Source organism: Cnephaeus nilssonii (assembly GCF_951640355.1).
Source record: "Cnephaeus nilssonii genome assembly, chromosome: 16".
Classification (NCBI taxonomy): domain Eukaryota; kingdom Metazoa; phylum Chordata; class Mammalia; order Chiroptera; family Vespertilionidae; genus Cnephaeus; species Cnephaeus nilssonii.
In genome coordinates, this window is record NC_137087.1 from 38575098 (window position 1) to 38593001 (window position 17904).

The following is a 17904-nucleotide window of genomic DNA, read 5'->3' on the forward strand; positions in this document are numbered from 1 at the left end:
TAAAGTAGATTTTTTAATCTGCTAAATGAAATTGTACATGGGAGCCCTGATTAAAATATGGCTGCTATAGTTGAATTTGGGATGGAATTCTCAGAGGCTTATATCTTCAGCCTTAAGAAGGTTTACTCTGAGCACATTTCTGAAGCCACTATGTATATTTAGAACACAGTTTGAAAAACCTTGGTTTGAGGAAGGATTAAAAGAAAGTCAAGTGACTATTTTATTTTTCTCAACTTTATTTAGGTACGATTAACAAATTTGTATATATTTAGGTTATACAACATGATTTTTTTTTTCCAAATGGCTTCTTGTTAATGTAGGAAGATGGATGATCACTAACTGACTTTCAAGGGGACAAAAGGCCATATTTGATAGCGCCCTCTATAGGATAAATCCCAAATTCTACAAATGCAGTTTACCAAGTTAGAAGTGAGTTTTTTCCTGTTGGTTTTTGAAGGAAACATCAGACTGTAATTGGAAGAGTTGTGGGTTGGGAATTAGGTATTTGTGTTTAGGTCCAGTTCTGTAGTTAAATATGTGACTTTGGGTAAATAAGTGAACTTATCTGAATATCTGTTTCCTTGAGCTACAAAATGACTAGATCTCTTATTTCTTTGCTCCCTTATTGAAAATTTCTACAGTTATAACTGCAATTTTATAAGCAATTATAATTGCAACTTTATAAAAACATGTATGCATTTAAAGAAAAAAACATGAAAGTAATTAAAATCCTAATTTTAAATTTTCCTATAATAGCTTTCCATTTTTAAAACTTAAGCTATAAATCAATCATAAAATGAAATTTCCATTCTGATTGGCTTGTAACTTAATTTTATATAGAATTTGGAGGAATGAATTTAAGACTAGGTAAAATTTCCTTTCTCAGAAAACTTTTGTCTAAAACATAAAATTCTTATTATTTTGTCCCTGGCTGGTGTGGTTCATTTGGTTGATCATCATCCCATGTACTGAAAGGTGGCCTGTTTGATTCCTGGTCAGGGCACATACCTGGGTTGCAGGTTTGATCCCTGGACCGAGTGTGTGCAGGAGGCTGCTGATCTATGTTTCTCTTCTTTCCTCTCTCTCTAAAAACAAAAATAAAATCAATAAAACCATATTTCAAAATTGGTATTATTTTATAAGTTTGTATAGTTTGGGTCTCCTTTTTTAAAAATATGTAGATTGGAGTAAAGATCTCTTTTTATCAATGTATATGATAAAAAGAAGACAATTAAAATTTCCAAAACAGAGTTGATGTATGTGCTTAACCTTTTGCACTCGGATGTTGAGTGTGACTCGACACGGTTAGCATTAGAATAAAGGAATCGAGAAAAAAGCAAGCGAGTGCAAAGGATTAATTGCAATAATTACACAATGTTAGATTAGGAATGGGTAAATAATGGTAGAAAAACATGAAATGTATATTATGATTTATATTTACAGTTTATGTTTATACTAGAGGCCCAGTGTAGGAATTTGTGCACAGGTGTGTGTGTGTGTGTGTGTCCGTGTGTCCGTGTGTCCGTGTGTGTCCGTCCCTCAGCCCAGCCTGCACCCTCTTGCAATCCGAGACCGCTGGCTTCTAACCACATGCCTGCCTGATTATCCCTAACCACTCTGCCTGCGTGCCTGATCACCCCTAATCGGAAGGTCGTTCAGCTGTCTGGTCTAATTAGCATATTATGCTTTTATTCAAGTAACATGAAAAGTCCAAATAAGAAAATTACCGTATTTCCCACCATCAGTGACATTAACAAACAATGATGTTTCCAAATGTCATTGATACAGAAAGGAAAGATGTCTTTGGGTGTCTTATATAGTCATGAGTCACATAACAGCATTTGGTTATTGATAGACTGCGTATGTGACAGTGGTCCCATAGTGATCTGAAAAATTCCTGTCATGTAGTGACATCATAACTGTCAACAGTATAGAATTAAAGCATTACTTACGTGTTTCTGGTAATGCTGGTATAAACAAACCTGTGCTTCCAGTTGTATAAAAGTATAGCACATTCAATTACGGTAGAGACTATACCATTTAGATTTGTGTAAGTACACTCTGTGATGTTTGCATAACAATGAATTGCCTAATGACGCATTTCTCAGAACATATTCCTGTCATTAAGCTGTGCATGACTGTATAATTTTTGTATCCCTCAGATAAAAGCCAAATGTCAATATATAGCATAAGATATACTTTGGAACAAATCTGATTATCTTGTAGTGTTTTGGTAGTCACTGCTACTTACTATTTCTGCTGTTCAGGGAAAGGAATTACCTTTCTGATAACATTCTCAAAGCAGAGCAATGAACTTTTATAGCAGTTGACACTGGGGGAGTAATCTGATGGCTTGCCTGGGGCTGTTTGAATTTATGGTAATGACATATTTCAGATGGTTCTTATGAATAGGAAGATTGATTGCAAGCCTTCCCCTCTGACACATCAGGCAACTGTCCCCAACCCTACCCAACATCTAGCTTTCAGAGGTGCCTGGGGATTCTAGTTCCTGAGTCTTTTAGGGTGTTTTCAAGTAGCTTCTTATTGTATTCTACAGGCAGTAGGTACAAGAAAGCAAAAACCTCCTGTGAGGTATTATCTTTTTTTAAAAATATATATATTTTATTGATTTTTTACAGAGAGGAAGGGAGGGGGATAGAGAGTTAGAAACATCGATGAGAGAGAAACATCTATCAGTTGCCCCCTGCACACTCCCTACTGGGTATGTGCCCGCAACCAAGGTACATGCCCTTGACTGGAATCGAACCTGGGACCCTTGAGTCCGCAGGCTGACGCTCTATCCACTGAGCCAAACCGGTTAGGGCTATCTTTCTTTTTTTATTTATTGGTTTTGAGACAGAAAGAGGGAAGGAGAGAGAGAGAGGGAGAAAAGGAGAGAGAGAAGTATTGATTTGTTCCACTTATTTATACACTCATTGGTTGATTCTTGTGAGAGAGAGAGAGAGGGAAAGAGGGAGAGAGAGAAGTATTGATTTGTTCCACTTATTTATACACTCATTGGTTGATTCTTGTATGTGCCCTAACAGGGATTGAACCTGCAACCTTGTCACATCCAGACGATGCTCTAACCAACTGAGCTACTCGGCCAGGGCAGATAATATCTTTCTTTACTTTTGTGGATTTAGATCTTTCTTGGCTGTTTTTAATATTTTATAGAAAGCAAATAATATTTTGTATTATAATGACTGGTTAACTTGATCTTTTCTAGCCGTTCCCACTCAGTTTTCTCTGTTACAATACATATGAAAGAAACTACAATTGATGGAGAGGAGCTTGTTAAAATTGGAAAGCTGAACTTGGTAAGCATCTACCTTAATACCACTGTTTCATTCTTGTGTTTTTACTCCAACTTTATTGACAAAATTATATATTTAAAGTGGACAGTGTGATGATTTGATATACATATTCTTTGTAAAATGATAACCACAATCAAATGAACACATTCATTACCTCACATTATTATTATCATCATCATCATCATCATTATTTTGGTGACAAAACTTAGGATCTACTCCCAGCAAATTTCAGTATAGTATTATTAACTGTACTAGTGTATATCAGAATTTACTCACCTTAACACTGAAGGTCTTTAACCTTTGACCAGCATCTTCTCCCTATCTTCCTGACCTCTCTGCTCCTGATAACCATTATTCTACTCTCCGTTTTTATGAGTTGGACTTTCTCCCCCTCCTCGCTGATTCCACATATAAGTGAGGTCATACAGTATTTGTCTTTTTGTCTTTCTCTGTCTGTTTTTTTTTTTTTTTTCAATAAGCATAATGTCCTCTAAGTTCCTCCATGTTGTTGTAAGTGGTAGAATTTTCTTTCTCGTGGCTGAATAATATTTCATTGTGTGTATATACCACATCTTTATCCATCCATTGACAGACACTTAGGTTGTTTCCACATCTAGGCTATTCTGCATAATGCAATGGACATGAGAGTGCAGATATCTCTTTGAATACTGATTTCATTCCCTTAAGATATTTACCCAGAAGTGGGATTGGTAGTTCTCTTCTATTACTTTATTCTTGATCCCTTCAGAGAACAGCCTGAAATTTTGTACTTCTAGACAATATTTTTATAGTCACTGGGTTATTAGCTTTGTAGTGGGTTGTTATTATTATTATAGAAAACTTATTTTGCTGGTTATTTATTTATTTATTTATTTTATTGATTTTCCACTGAGAGGAAGGGAGAGGGACAGAGAGCTAGAAACATCGATGAGAGAGAAACATGGACCAGCTGCCTCCTGCACACCCCCTACTGGGGATGTGCCTGCAACCAAGGTACATGCCCTTGACTGGAATCGAACCTGGGACCCCTCAGTCCGCAGACCAACGCTCTATCCACTGAGCCAAACCGGTTTCGGCTTGCTGGTTATTTAATATATATTATGTATAATGTGAGATTGAACGTCTTCGAGTCCAAATCCAATAGAATGACAACCTATTTTTTTTTTTAAATTCAAGGTTGATCTTGCAGGAAGTGAAAACATTGGCCGTTCTGGAGCAGTGGATAAGAGAGCTCGGGAAGCTGGAAATATCAACCAATCCCTGTTGACTTTGGGAAGAGTTATTACTGCTCTTGTAGAAAGAACACCGCATGTTCCTTACCGAGAATCTAAACTAACCAGAATCCTCCAGGATTCTCTTGGGGGACGTACAAGAACATCTATAATTGCTACAATTTCTCCTGCATCTCTCAATATTGAGGTAAGCCCTTTGAACAGTATCTGCCAGTGTAGTAGCTATAATTCTTATTTAGCTATCACATTATTTTATTTTCTTTATTCTTTTTTTAAATGTTTTTATTGATTTTTTTTTTTTTAAGAGAGCAAGGTAGTAAGAGGGAGTGATAGAAACATCGATGAGAGAGAAACATCAACTGGCTGCCTCCTGCATGCCCCCTATTGGGGATTGAACCTGCAACCCAGGCATGTGCCCTGGCCAGGGATCAAAACAGTAACCTCTTGGTACATGGGTCAATGTTCAACCACTGAGCCACATCAGCCGGGCTCTTTATTTATTTTTTATTTTTTAATTTTTTTAGAGAGAAACAGCAATCGGCTGCCTCCCATACACACCCTGACTGTGTATTGAACCTGCAACCTTTTTGGTGCTCGGGACGATGCTCCAATTTAAACGAGCCACCTGGCCAGGGTGCTGTCTCGTTTTAAAAGTTAATCCATTGGCTGAATTAATTCTGTACTATAATAAAAAGAACCTGGACATTGCATATGGACACATTTAGGAGGCCACTGAAAAAAATGTCTTTCTCCTTCCTGGCAGAGTTTTTAATCTTAAAAAGCCAGTTGCTTACTGGCTTTTTCCACACAGTCTTTTTTTTTTTTTTTTTCACATTTTATTGATTTTAGAGAGGAAGGGAGAGGGAGAGAGAGATAGAAACATCAATGATGAGAAGAATCATTGATTGGCTGCCTCCTGCACATCCCCCACTGGGGATCGAGCCCGCAACCCAGGCATGTGCCCTTGGCCGGAATCAAACCTGGGACCCTTCAGTCCGAAGGCTGATGCTCTAGCCACACAGTCTTCAAAAAAATTGCTGTGGTTATTAGCAGTGTATGGTTACATTTGATATAGAGATTTAATTGAGGACTTAGAAGTGGGTTAAGTGAATGTTAATGTTTAGACTGCTTAGAGAGCAATGAAGGTGGGGTTGGGTGTGTTGGAATAGGTGGGAAAACTAAAAGAAGCAACAAAGATGGCAGAATTGACTCTTACTTTATTGTAATAATCATCTACTTTGAATGCAATTAGAAAAACTTTATAAGGTCTCTACCTCTCCTGTCCTTAAAAAAATATTTTTATTGGATATGATTCACATATCATAAAATTCATCCATTATTACTATGTTCACAGAGCTGTGCAATCATTACCAAAATCTAAGTTTAAAATATTTCATCACCCCAGTCTGCCCCAACTGCCAGCCTTTGGTTACTACTAATCTATTTTTCTTAATCTATAGATTTGCCTACTCTGAATATTTCATATACATGGAATCTTATAATACGTGTTCTTTTGTGACCAGCTTCTTTCACTTACCATAATGTTTTCAATGTTCATCCATATTGTAGCATGTATCAGTACTTCATTTCTTTTGGTGGATGAGTAATATTCCATTGTATGGTTATAGGACATTTTGTTTATTCATCAGTTGATTGAATTAAAAAAATTACTAGATCAAGTTATTATAAAGTTAAAGACCCTAAACACTGAGGAGAAAGAAAAAAAGATAGGGATGTTTTGAAAAATCTCTTTTTTAAAGGTTGGGTTTAATAGTCTTAGTGGTAGATTTTCAGATTAGCTATAACCATAAATTATTTTATAGTACATGTTAGGAAACAACTACATTCTCATAGTATCTTTAGTAATTGGCCTTTTCATCACAGGAAACTCTGAGTACATTGGAATATGCTCATAGAGCAAAGAACATAATGAATAAGCCTGAAGTTAACCAGAAACTAACCAAAAAAGCCCTTATTAAGGTAATTATGCATTTTTGTGGAGTAATGTAATCTTGTTTGTCAAATGTGAAAATAAGAAATTGCAATAATTATTAAAATATTTGTTAAATTGCCTGTGGTAGGGCTTTTCATTTAATAATATAAACTAAATACCTTGTATGTCAAAATATTTTTTCTAATGCTAACATGTTGACTTTTCTAGCTCTATTAAATCAGCAAAAATTGAAAATATTTACATTTAAAAAGTTTATTTATTTACAATTTAAGGGTAGCATGTATAGTTACTCTACATTAGGGTTTAATTACTGTAACCTTCACCCATTTTAAGCCTACAACTTAATGATTTTTGTTCATTAAGATTCCATATATTAGTGAAATCATAATGTTACTTGTCTTTCTCTAACTGATTTATTTCACTTAGCATAATGCTCTCCAGGTCCATCTATGCTGTCAAAAAGGGTAAGATTTTCTTCCTTTTTATGACCGAGAGTAGTATTTTGTTGTGTAAATGTACCACAGCTTTTCTTTATCCACTCATCTGATGGGCACTTGGGCTGCTTCCAAATCTTGACTATTGTAAGTAACGCTGCAAAGAACATAAGGTTGCAAATATTCTTTCAATTTAGTGTTTTGGGTTTCTTCAGATAAATTTTCAGACGTGGAATCACTGGGTCAAAGGCAGGTCCATTTTTTAATTTTTTGAGGGAACCCCATATGGCTTTCCACAGTGGCTGCACCCATCTGCATTCCCACCAACAGTGCATGAAGGGTTCTCTTTTCCCCACATCCTCACCATTATTTGTTTATTGATATCGATGATAGCCATTCTGACACATGTGAGGTGGTATCTCATATTGACCATCTGTATATCCTCTTTGGAGAAGTGTGTATTTGGGTCCTTGTCCATTTTTATTTATTTATTTTTTACCTTAACATTTTTTTATTTCAGAGAGGAAAGGAGAGAGAGAAATATCAATGATGAGAGAGAATCATTGATCTGTTGCCTCCTGTACATTCCCTGCTGTGGGGATCGAGCCCACACCTGGGCAGGTGCCCTGACCAGGAATCTAACCCACTGAGCCATGCCAGCTGGACTAGGCCCATTTTCTAATTGGATTATTTGAGTTTTTTATGGTTGTGGTTTGAAAGTTCTTCATATATTCTAGATATTAGTTCATATCACAAACATGGTTTGCAATTATTTTCTAATTTGTAGTTGTCTTCTCATCTTCATAAGGACTTTTGTAGAGCAAATGTTTTTGAATTCAGTGTGATTAATTTTTTCCTTTTATGGATTGTGCTTTTGGTGTCAGTTGTAAGAACTCTATGCCTAGCTCTAGATCCTGAAGTTTTTTTCTTTTGAAATTTTTGTATCTCTACATTTCACAATTAAGTCCATAATTCACTTTGAATTGTCTTTTGATTAAGGTGTAAAATTTGGGTCAAGCTGCATATTTTTTGTCTATTGGGTAGGGGACCTTTTGGATTGCTTTAGCATCCTTTGTTGAAAAGGCTGTATTTTCTCAGCTGAAGTGGTTTTGTACCTTTGTGAAAAAATCAGTTGGGTATATTTCTGTGGATACATCTCTGGGCTGTATTCTATTCCATTGTTTTATACGTCCCCCCACCAATATTACACATTGTAGCTGTGTAATAACTCTTGGAATCATGTAAACAGTTTAAAAGTAAGTTTATAAAAGAAAACCTTTTTCTTTGTAAAGTATCTCAAAATTAGCAGGCTCTGAGGAAAACTACATTGACTACATTTATTATTTTTAAAATATTAGGCTCTTTTATAAGTATTTATTTTATTTAGACACTTGAATTTTTGAACCCTAGTTATATTAAATCTAAAAATATTTAATAGCATTTCTTTAATATGATAAAATATTCAGCCATTGTTTAAAATGTCAACTGTTTCAGTGTATATACTTTTGAAATAGTTTGTTTTAAGGTTCAAGTAAGGCTTACCCTTTGTAATTTTTGGATTTATCTTTGGTTTCAATACATTGATTCTCCTTTCACCTTTTACTGCCCCTATAATTTATTTGTAGAAGTACCTGTATTTTTTGTCCTTGTAGTATCTTTTGACATGTTCTGTTCTTTGTATTTTTCTGCATATCTGGATCGTGAGGTTTCATAGATTCCAGTTTAATCTTATTTATGTATTTTTGGCAAAACTGTTTCTTAGGTGGTGGTGTGTTCTCTCACCAGGAAGCACATACTCTGCTTTTTTATCTTTTTTTTAGGAATTGATGATATTCAATGAGTTGATCCATTAGTTCTTTAAGGGTTGTAAAATGGTAATTTTCTAATTCAATTTTTCTTAACTAATTGCTGGACTACCTCTATAATGAGGAACTTGCCCTCAGCTACCCTAGGGCAGTGGTTGGCAAACCCATTAGTCAACAGAGCCAAATATCAACAGTACAACAATTGAAATTTCTTTTGAGAGCCAAATTTTTAAACTTAAACTTCTTCTAACGCCACTTCTTCAAAATAGACTCGCCCAGGCCGTGGTATTTTGTGGAAGAGCCACACTCAAGGGGCCAAAGAGCCGCATGTGGCTCGCGAGCTGCAGTTTGCCGACTACTGCCCTAGGATATACTTCTTATAGAAAGGCAGGAAAAATGCTTGATTTATTTCCTTTATTTGACAGTTTTGAGAATAATGCATTGATTTTTCTAGTTTGCTTTTTTTCTTTTCATCCGAAGATATGATTTTTAATTGAAAAAAAATTTTTTTTTAAGACAGAGAGAGGGAGGGAGCCAGGAGAGGGAGGGAGGGAGGAGGGAAGAGAGAGAGAAAGAGAGAGATTAGTTGCCTCTTGGACAGGGAATTGAACACAAAACCTTTTGGTGTATGGGACAATGCTCCAACCAACTGAGCCACCTGGCCAGGGTGGTTTTCTAGCTTTCTTAATGTCATTATAAACTCACGGACTTAAAAATTTTTGTGTTAATTCATTGTAGCTATTATCCTCAGTGATGATCAAATTGTTTCTCCTTTGACCTATGGTAACTTCTCCAAGTGATTTCTTTCTTTTTTTTTTTTTTTTAAATATTTTATTGAGTTTTTACAGAGAGAAAGGGAGAGGGTTAGAGAGTTAGAAACATCAATGAGAGAGAAACATTGATCAGCTGCCTCCTGCATACCCCCTACTGGGGATGTGCCTGCAACCAAGGTTCATGCCCTTGACCTTTCAGACCGCAGGCCAATGCTCTATCCACTGAGCCAAACCGGTTAGGGCTCCAAGTGATTTCTTGAGCCCTTTTCATTATCTTAAGATTTTTTAGCTTCGTTTTTATTTTGTTTGACAAAATGTTCTAGGATCATCTTGAATGTTTCTTGCCCCAACTCTAGAGTCAGATAGTTCTCTAAAAAATCCTGATGTGTTTTTTAGTGTGAAATGCCACTTGAAGACTAACCTGGGTACTGGAGGTTGTGTGGTGTTTTTTTCAGAAGCCCATATTGTTATAATGAGTAAATTTAAAGGCTCTTTGAAAGCTGTTGAAAGACTATTCTGTACAGGTTAATATTGAATGAAAAGTATGGCTATTATTTTTTATCATACATTTTTATGATTTAAAAAAGATAAAACGGCTAACTTTTTATATTTTTTATATCCTCCCCAAACCAAATTTTAAAAAAGATTGTTCTATATTGACACCTTCAATATTCTTCTTGTGTAGGAATATACAGAAGAGATAGAGCGTCTGAAACGAGATCTTACTGCAGCCCGTGAAAAAAATGGGGTGTACATTTCTGAAGAGAATTTTAGGTAAGCCATTAGCTATGGAAATTAATTTCCAAGAATAAGTATTTTCTGATAACAGGCTGTTGGAAGTAAAATTTACTTATTGGACAGTAAATAAAATCTTTATTTGTTGTTCTTTTTACAATGCTTGTTTTTCTTTTGATATTAACAAGTACTTATCAAACAGTTTAAAAAGATTTTATATTAACTTTTTTTCTCTCATTTATTTAGAGAGAGTAGAAGGGAGGAGAGAGAGACACCTGGGGTAGGGCACGAACCTGAAACCCAGGCACGTGCCCTTAACTGGGAATCCAACCTGTGTGAGGGCCTGCGCTCCACCACTGAGCCACACCGGCCAGGGCTATTTTTTATTTTTTAAATAATTACAGATTCACATGAAATTACAAGAAGAGTACAAAGAGGTCCCATGTATTTTCCATCCAGTTTCCCCAATTGATTACCTCTTAAGTAACTTGACTACATTATCAAAACTAGGAAGTTGATATTGGTACAGTGTATGTGTATAAATGTATCATTTTTTCAAGTTTGTATATTTGTGTAGTTCAGAGCTATCATCTCAAAAATCTCCCTTTGCTGACCCTTTATATTCATATCCACGTTCTTCTCCAGTGATCCGTAACCTCCAGCAACCACTAATCTGTTCACTTTTTTAAAGCCCTGGAGTAGTTTGTTCAAAGTAAAGTTAATCAAAAGACTGTTAGCACATACCTTGGTTGTAGGTTTGATCCTACACCCAAGGTAGGTTCAACCTTGGTTGTTGGGGCACATGTGGGAGGCAACCAATCTCTCTCTTTCTCTTTCTCTTCCACCTCCCCGACTCTCTCTCTCTCAAAAAAAAAAAAAAAAATCAATGGAAAAATATCCTTGGGTGAGGATGAACAACAATAAAAAGACTGTTAGAACTAATTCTCCTTTTGTACCTCAGTTCTAACTTTTCCTTTAATGAACAATATCTCCAGCTAATAATTTGAGGAAATTTGTACTCACAAAAGAATCTGTGCCATTTAGCACAATGTGGAATAGAAAATTGTTGGTAGTTATGAAGGAACTGGAAGATAAAGAATACAAAAGACAGCATTCACTTCTGAAACTTGCTAATGCTCAAGAAATCAGAGACCCATTAAATCAGAATTATCTGGCCCAAAATGATGTCAGTAGTGCTGAGGCTGAGGATCTGCTCTAGAGAATAATCCTTTGCTCTCCTGAGGATTTCTGTGGTGGTTTGATAATGACGTGTGTTGTGGTATATTTGGGTATAGTAGGCAGTGAGAGGTGTAATTGCTCTGTCATGCTTTAATTCTGTTCTCCAGTTTTGTGTCCTGTTTATGCTCCATATTCCTGATTACAGACACTTAGGTTGTATTCCCCCCTATCTCTTTTTTATGTGAGTTGTATTCTTTTGTTAACTTCATTGATTCTCAAATTTTATATACACACATTTCTTCCCCTATGGGTAGGGATTCTCGGTTTCAAAATGGAGATAACGGGAAAACAATTATTAAACAAGGACAAAGAATACATTCATTTTTTGCAATTTGTGTGTATTGCTTATTGACACACCTAGGCATCATTTTCATGATAGTGACAAATGGCAAAGCTGATGTGCAACTGCCACAATTGTGTTAGAATAAATTGTTTAGGAATTAGGGAAAAAATGCTAATTGTTAAATTCATATTAAACTTTATTTCAGAGCCATGAATGGAAAACTAACTGTTCAAGAAGACCAGATTGTAGAACTGATTGAAAAAATTGGTGCCCTTGAGGAGGAGCTAAGTAGGGTAAGCATTCCAAACAATATTGAATATTATGTAAAAAGCAAATATTTAAAGAAAATTTCAGAATGTGAGGGATCTATATTTTTAAGATTTTTTTCAGTATATGGGGCTGACCCATATACTGAAAATAAGTTGTATCATAATTTGTCACAATTGTAATGAAGAAGCTATTTAAAAATTTTTTAAACTATTGATTGATTTTAGAGAGAGGAACTTGGGGAGAGAGACAGAAATATATCGATTTGTTGTTCCACTTACTTATACGTTCATTGATTGAATCTTTTTTTAAACTATGTTTTTATTGATTTTAGAGAGAGGGAGAGAGAGTTAAAAATATAGATGAGAGAGAAACATCGCTTGGCTGTCTCCTTAATGCCCTTCACTGGGGAATAAGCCCACAACCCAGGCATGTGCCCTGAATGGGATCGAACTGATGGCTTCTTAGTGCATGAGTCAGTGCTCAACCACTGAACCACACCAACCAGGCATTGGTTGATTCTTGTATGTTCCCTGACCCGGGATAGAACCTTCAACCTTGGCATATCAGGATGACATTCTAACCAACTGAGCTACTGGTCAGAGCAGAAACTATTTTGACACATCAATGCAACATTACAAGAAATTAATTGAAATGTGTGATTTTATTGGTCAAGCTAAATAGTGAATGCTGAGCCCCAGCTGTTTTGGCTCAGTGGATAGAGCGTCGGCCTGTGGACTGAAGGGTCCCAGGTTTGCTTCCAGTCAAGGGCACATGCCTGGGTTGCGGACTCGATCCCCAGTAGGGGGCAGCCGATCAATGATTCTCTCATCATTTATGTTTCTCTCTCCCTCTCCCTCTCTGAAATCAATAAAAACATATATTAAAAAAATAGTGAATGCTGAGACTTTTTCATTAATATGTTTATCAGATGAGGGAATGGGATGTTGGGAGAAAACAGATGTTAAATAACTTAGATGTAAAGACCTGATCCTTTTGTGCCAGCCTCACATTGGCAGTGTTGGATAAATCCCGAAGAATTATTACCACCACACTAGACCTGTTTTATTTGTTTTTAATTAACTTACAGGAAGAAACCAGATGCCATATAAAATGTACTAACCTACCTGGTAACTTACAACTTGTTACAATTTTGCATGGAAATAATTTGGTTCTAATATTATATTATGAACCAGCTAGGTGTCTCACCAATCAGTTCAGCACTTTAATTCTTTAAAAAATGTTTAATGTATTATATTTAGGTTACAGAATTATTCGTGGATAATAAAAATGAACTTGATCAGTGTAAATCTGACCTGCAAAACAAGACACAGGAACTTAAAACCACTCAAAAACATTTACAAGAAACTAAATTACAGCTTGTTAAAGAAGAGTATGTGTCGTCAGTTTTGGAAAGCACTGAGAAGAAACTTCATGATACTGCCAGCAAGGTTTGTCCTTTGTTTTGATTGTATTTGCATTGAAGGAATTAGCGAATGGGTAGAAGTAAATTACTTCGCTGTCTGTAGCATTAATTGTGAAATTCTATTATTCACCCCAAATTCACATTTCTGTCAATTTTAAAAAATGTTATTTTATTTCATCTAAATTTTCCTCATTGGAGATGCTAGATTAAGGAAAGAGCTTCCAGAAGTTTTGAAAATAGAACATGATTTTAATATTCCTTATGGACATTTAAAATAATGATGTAATACTTTTTCCTATGGTCATGATTGGAGTTAATCAGTAATCAAGATTTTAGGACCTTCTAATGATGGAAGTTGTTGAAAGTTTTTAATTTTTTATTAGGTATATTTTTGAGGAAATAAGAACACATAATATGCAAAAAACTTGTAGGGCAGTATAATTACTATAATTGGCAAACTCAGTTTTCCTTGTCTAGATGGCTAGGAAGGGGAAATAAACATTCTTAGGTAAATTAGCATGAGTTTTAAAATTTCTTCTGATGCAATATATAAAACTTTCAAGTTCTCAATGCGAGCAATCCTTATGTAGCACAGATACTTTCGTAGACAGCTTTTGTCATATCCATCTTATCAACATTTATTTTTTAAAAATAATATATAGTTGCTTGACACAGTTGAAGAAACTACAAAAGATGTATCCGGTCTCCATTCCAAACTGGATCGTAAGAAGGCAGTTGATGAGCACAATGCAGAAGCTCAGGATATTTTTGGCAAAAATCTGAATAGCCTGTTTAATAATATGAAAGAATTAATAAGGGATGGCAGCTCAAAACAAAAGACCATGCTGGAAGTTCACAAGACCTTGTTTGGTAAGTTCAAGCATTTCTAATGATTGTAATTGTGTGTTTAATGGGAGACTAATTTAAAAGCATAGTTTAAAATAAAAAAATTCAGGTGATAGATAGTGTCACTAGTTCTTCTAGTGCACACACTATGTTCAGACTAGAAATTAATACTTTCACTGCCTTCAAATGAAAACAAATCTTACTTGGGTTGTTTTTTCCTGTTTTCTATAAAATAACATTTATTAAACAATAACTAAGTGTATAAACTTTTAGAAAAGTCCTTTTAACCTTGACCCTGTCTCATTCTCTATAGACACTGCTGTTAAATTTCTTGAGTTTCTCGAAATTTTCTGTACATAAACATTTTGCATCTTTTTTCTTTTGAGAATATACATCTTGAATGTTTGCTGTATTGTCAGAATATGTATTGAAGTGATACATATCATTTTAAAACAAACCATTGTTGTTATCTTCATGGGGGTAAGAAGGGGGGGCACAAATCTCCTAAGTATTAGTTTATTTATTATGAAAGTATTATCCTCATTATAGAAAATTTGGGAGATGCAGAAATGTAAAAATTGTTTAAATCACCTAGAGTCTATCATTTTAAGCCAAGTGCTATAAAATTTGTTTATTGATTTCTAGTTTCTCTTTTCTTCTATAACCTCTTATACCTACTGCAATACTGTATATTACTTTTAGTTAGAGATTAATTTTAGAGTGTTCTAGTTCTTTGTTTACTGTGAGTTATAGTTATGGGTCTGATACACTACAGAAACTTTACAGAATACTGTAGAACAAATATAATTTATATTTAAAATGTTTCCTTGCTTATGTAGTGAGACAATTACGTTAAGCTTATTTGTTATGACGAATTTCCACAACAGAGATATAATTTTGCCAATCACTTCAGGGTAGTTCAAACTGTATTTAAATATGTTAATGCTAAAGTCAGCATCTTTTTTTTTCTTTTCTTTTTTTTTTTTTTTTTGGTTACAGGTAACCTGCTGTCTTCCAGTGTTTTTGCATTAGACACCATTACTACAACAGCACTTGGATCTCTCTCATCTGTTCCAGAAAATGTGTCTAAACATGTTTCTCAGATTTCTAATATGATATTAGAAGAACAGTCATTAGCAGAAGAAAGTAAAACTGTACTTCAGACATCGCTTGTTAGTAAATATTTTAAAGTATTTTTGAAGGGTTATGTTTGCTAAGTCCTCAAAAACTATGTTAAGTATTCTTTCATCTTAGCTTTACTTGACACAGTGATAAACATATTACTTTAAGAGAGTAGGTTTATATTTTAAAGACAAATCTCTCCACTGTTTTTCTTTCTCAGAAAGAATACTTTCCAAATGCATATAATTACCTTTGAGACTTTTTTCACTTATATCTTGCAACATTACACCTTCTAATAACTCAAAAGGGTAGGTTTAGCTACAGATGAATTCAAGGGACCCATAACCTGCCACCTGGCTCAGAAATAGTAAATTATTTTTCCGCTGGGTCCTGGAATCATCCTGCTGATGTTACATGGACTCAATCAGAAGGAGACATTATGTGGTTAATTTTAAAACTACATTAATACAGAAATATGTACAAGAAAAATAACTTAGAAGATAGAATTCTAGAAACACATAAAATAATTTGTGAGGTCAGATTGGTATGATCAAGCCCTCCTAGGCTATAATTGTAAGGTTGTTTTTCATAGTTCTATAGCAGTCACTCAACTAATTATACTTAACTAGAGTCCCGATGCACGAAGATTCATGCAAGAATGGGCCTCCCTTCCCCCTGGCTTCCGGTACCACCTTCACTCTGGCTGGAGCCGCCTTTCTGCCTTTGCTCTGGCCCAGAGCCGCCTTTCTACCTTCCCACCCTGCCCAGAGGCCCGGAGCAGCTGGGGCGGTGCGGAATGCCTGCGTTGTTCCCTGGCCACTCAGCGTCTGCGTATGCAAATTAACCTGCCAGCTTTGTTGGTTTGATTTGCATACCCACTCCTGATTGGCTGGTGGGTATCATGAAGGCATGGTCAATTTGCATCTTTCTCTTTTATTAGTGTAGATGCCTCCTCCATACCTGATTTGTATTATACTCTTATTTTGTAGTTGTATGATTTATCTAGGAAGTTCTTGGCCATATCACTTACTTAGTTTTCTTCTTTGTGTAGGCTCTCTGCGTCTCTTTTTGAGTTAAATAATATTTACTGAACATGATCCAAGTAGATGCTACAAATGTAGCTGACACTCTACCTAGATTCATTTCTTGTATGACATTTTTGATAGATTTCTCTAATCACCCAAGCTTGACAAAGTTAAAAGATACTGTTTATACTTAGTTACTTTTATATATATATATATATATACACACACATACATACACACCGTAATTTCCGGCGTATAAGACTTTTTAACCCAGGAAAATCTTATACGCCCAGTCATCTTATACGCCGGAAAATACGGTATATATATATATATATATATATATATATATATATATATATATATATATATACACACACACACACACATACTGAGTGGCCAGATTATTATTATCTCTGAATGCATAATAATCTGGCCAGAGTGTGTGTGTGTGTGTGTGTGTGTGTGTGTAAAAGTATATATATATATATATATATATATATATTAGAGGCCCGGTGCATGAATTTGTGCATGGGTGGGGTCCGGCCAGCCTGGCCAAGGGGAGGGGATGTGGGCGTTGGCCAGCCTGCCTGCTGGTCGAACTCCTGGTCAAGGGGACAATTTGCATATTAGCCTTTTATTATATAGGATATACACTGAGTGGCCAGATTATTATGCGTTCAGAGATCATAATAATCTGGCCACTCAGTGTATATATTCTTTTATTGATTTCAGAGAGGAAGGGAGAGAGAGATATAAATATCAATGATGAGAGAGAATCATTGATCAGCTGCCTCCTGCATGCCCCCTACAGGATTGATCCTGTAACCCAGGCATGTGCCCTGACTGGGAATTAATCTGTGACCTCCTGGTTCATAGGTCAATGCTCAACCACCGAGCCACACTGGCTGGGCAATATTTAATTTTTAGAAATTGATCCATTTACTAAGTGATCATCTGTATTTATAATTCTTCTACCATGTTATAAACCAAGTCATAAGCATTGCTTGAGTCAGAGATGACTGCTGCTCGCACAGAATAAGTTGAAATTAGAATGGTAGTTCTTTTCCAAGGAATACTAGTAGCTTTTTAAGTATCTATATAATAAAGGCCTAAGCGACCGTTATGGTGGAATGACCAGAACGACCCATCGCTATGATGCACACTGACCACCAGGGGGCAGACACTGAACACAGGAACTGCCCCCTGGTAGTCAGTACACTCCCACAGGGGGAGCGCCGCTCAGCCAGAAGCTGGGCCCATGGCTGGCGAGCGCAGCGGTGGTGGTGGGAGTCGCTCCTGCCTCCATGGCAGTGCTGAGGAGCAGTAAGGAGCAGCAAGCAGGCGGGTGGTAAGAAGCGAGGGGTCCCAGACTGTGAGAGGGATGTCCAACCCGCAGGTGGACATCCCCCGAGGGGTCCTGGACTGTGAGAGGGCGCAGGCCGTGCT

The 17904-nt window shown here is 36.0% G+C and overlaps 2 protein-coding genes across 2 annotated transcripts in view; one reads left to right on the forward strand and one right to left on the reverse strand.

Annotated features, from left to right (window-relative positions):
- The window catches only part of IDE (insulin degrading enzyme), a 149303-nt gene that overhangs the window by 100677 nt on the left and 30722 nt on the right, over positions 1 to 17904 (reverse strand). The window lies entirely within an intron of this gene.
- KIF11 (kinesin family member 11) overlaps positions 1 to 17904 on the forward strand; it is a 44539-nt gene that overhangs the window by 9846 nt on the left and 16789 nt on the right. Inside the window, exons 7-14 of the mRNA XM_079793455.1 lie at positions 3230 to 3320; positions 4494 to 4736; positions 6434 to 6529; positions 10201 to 10289; positions 11978 to 12065; positions 13302 to 13490; positions 14128 to 14335; positions 15311 to 15483. Of these exons, the coding sequence (XP_079649581.1) occupies positions 3230 to 3320; positions 4494 to 4736; positions 6434 to 6529; positions 10201 to 10289; positions 11978 to 12065; positions 13302 to 13490; positions 14128 to 14335; positions 15311 to 15483 (1177 nt within the window). The remainder of the gene's footprint in view (positions 1 to 3229; positions 3321 to 4493; positions 4737 to 6433; positions 6530 to 10200; positions 10290 to 11977; positions 12066 to 13301; positions 13491 to 14127; positions 14336 to 15310; positions 15484 to 17904) is intronic.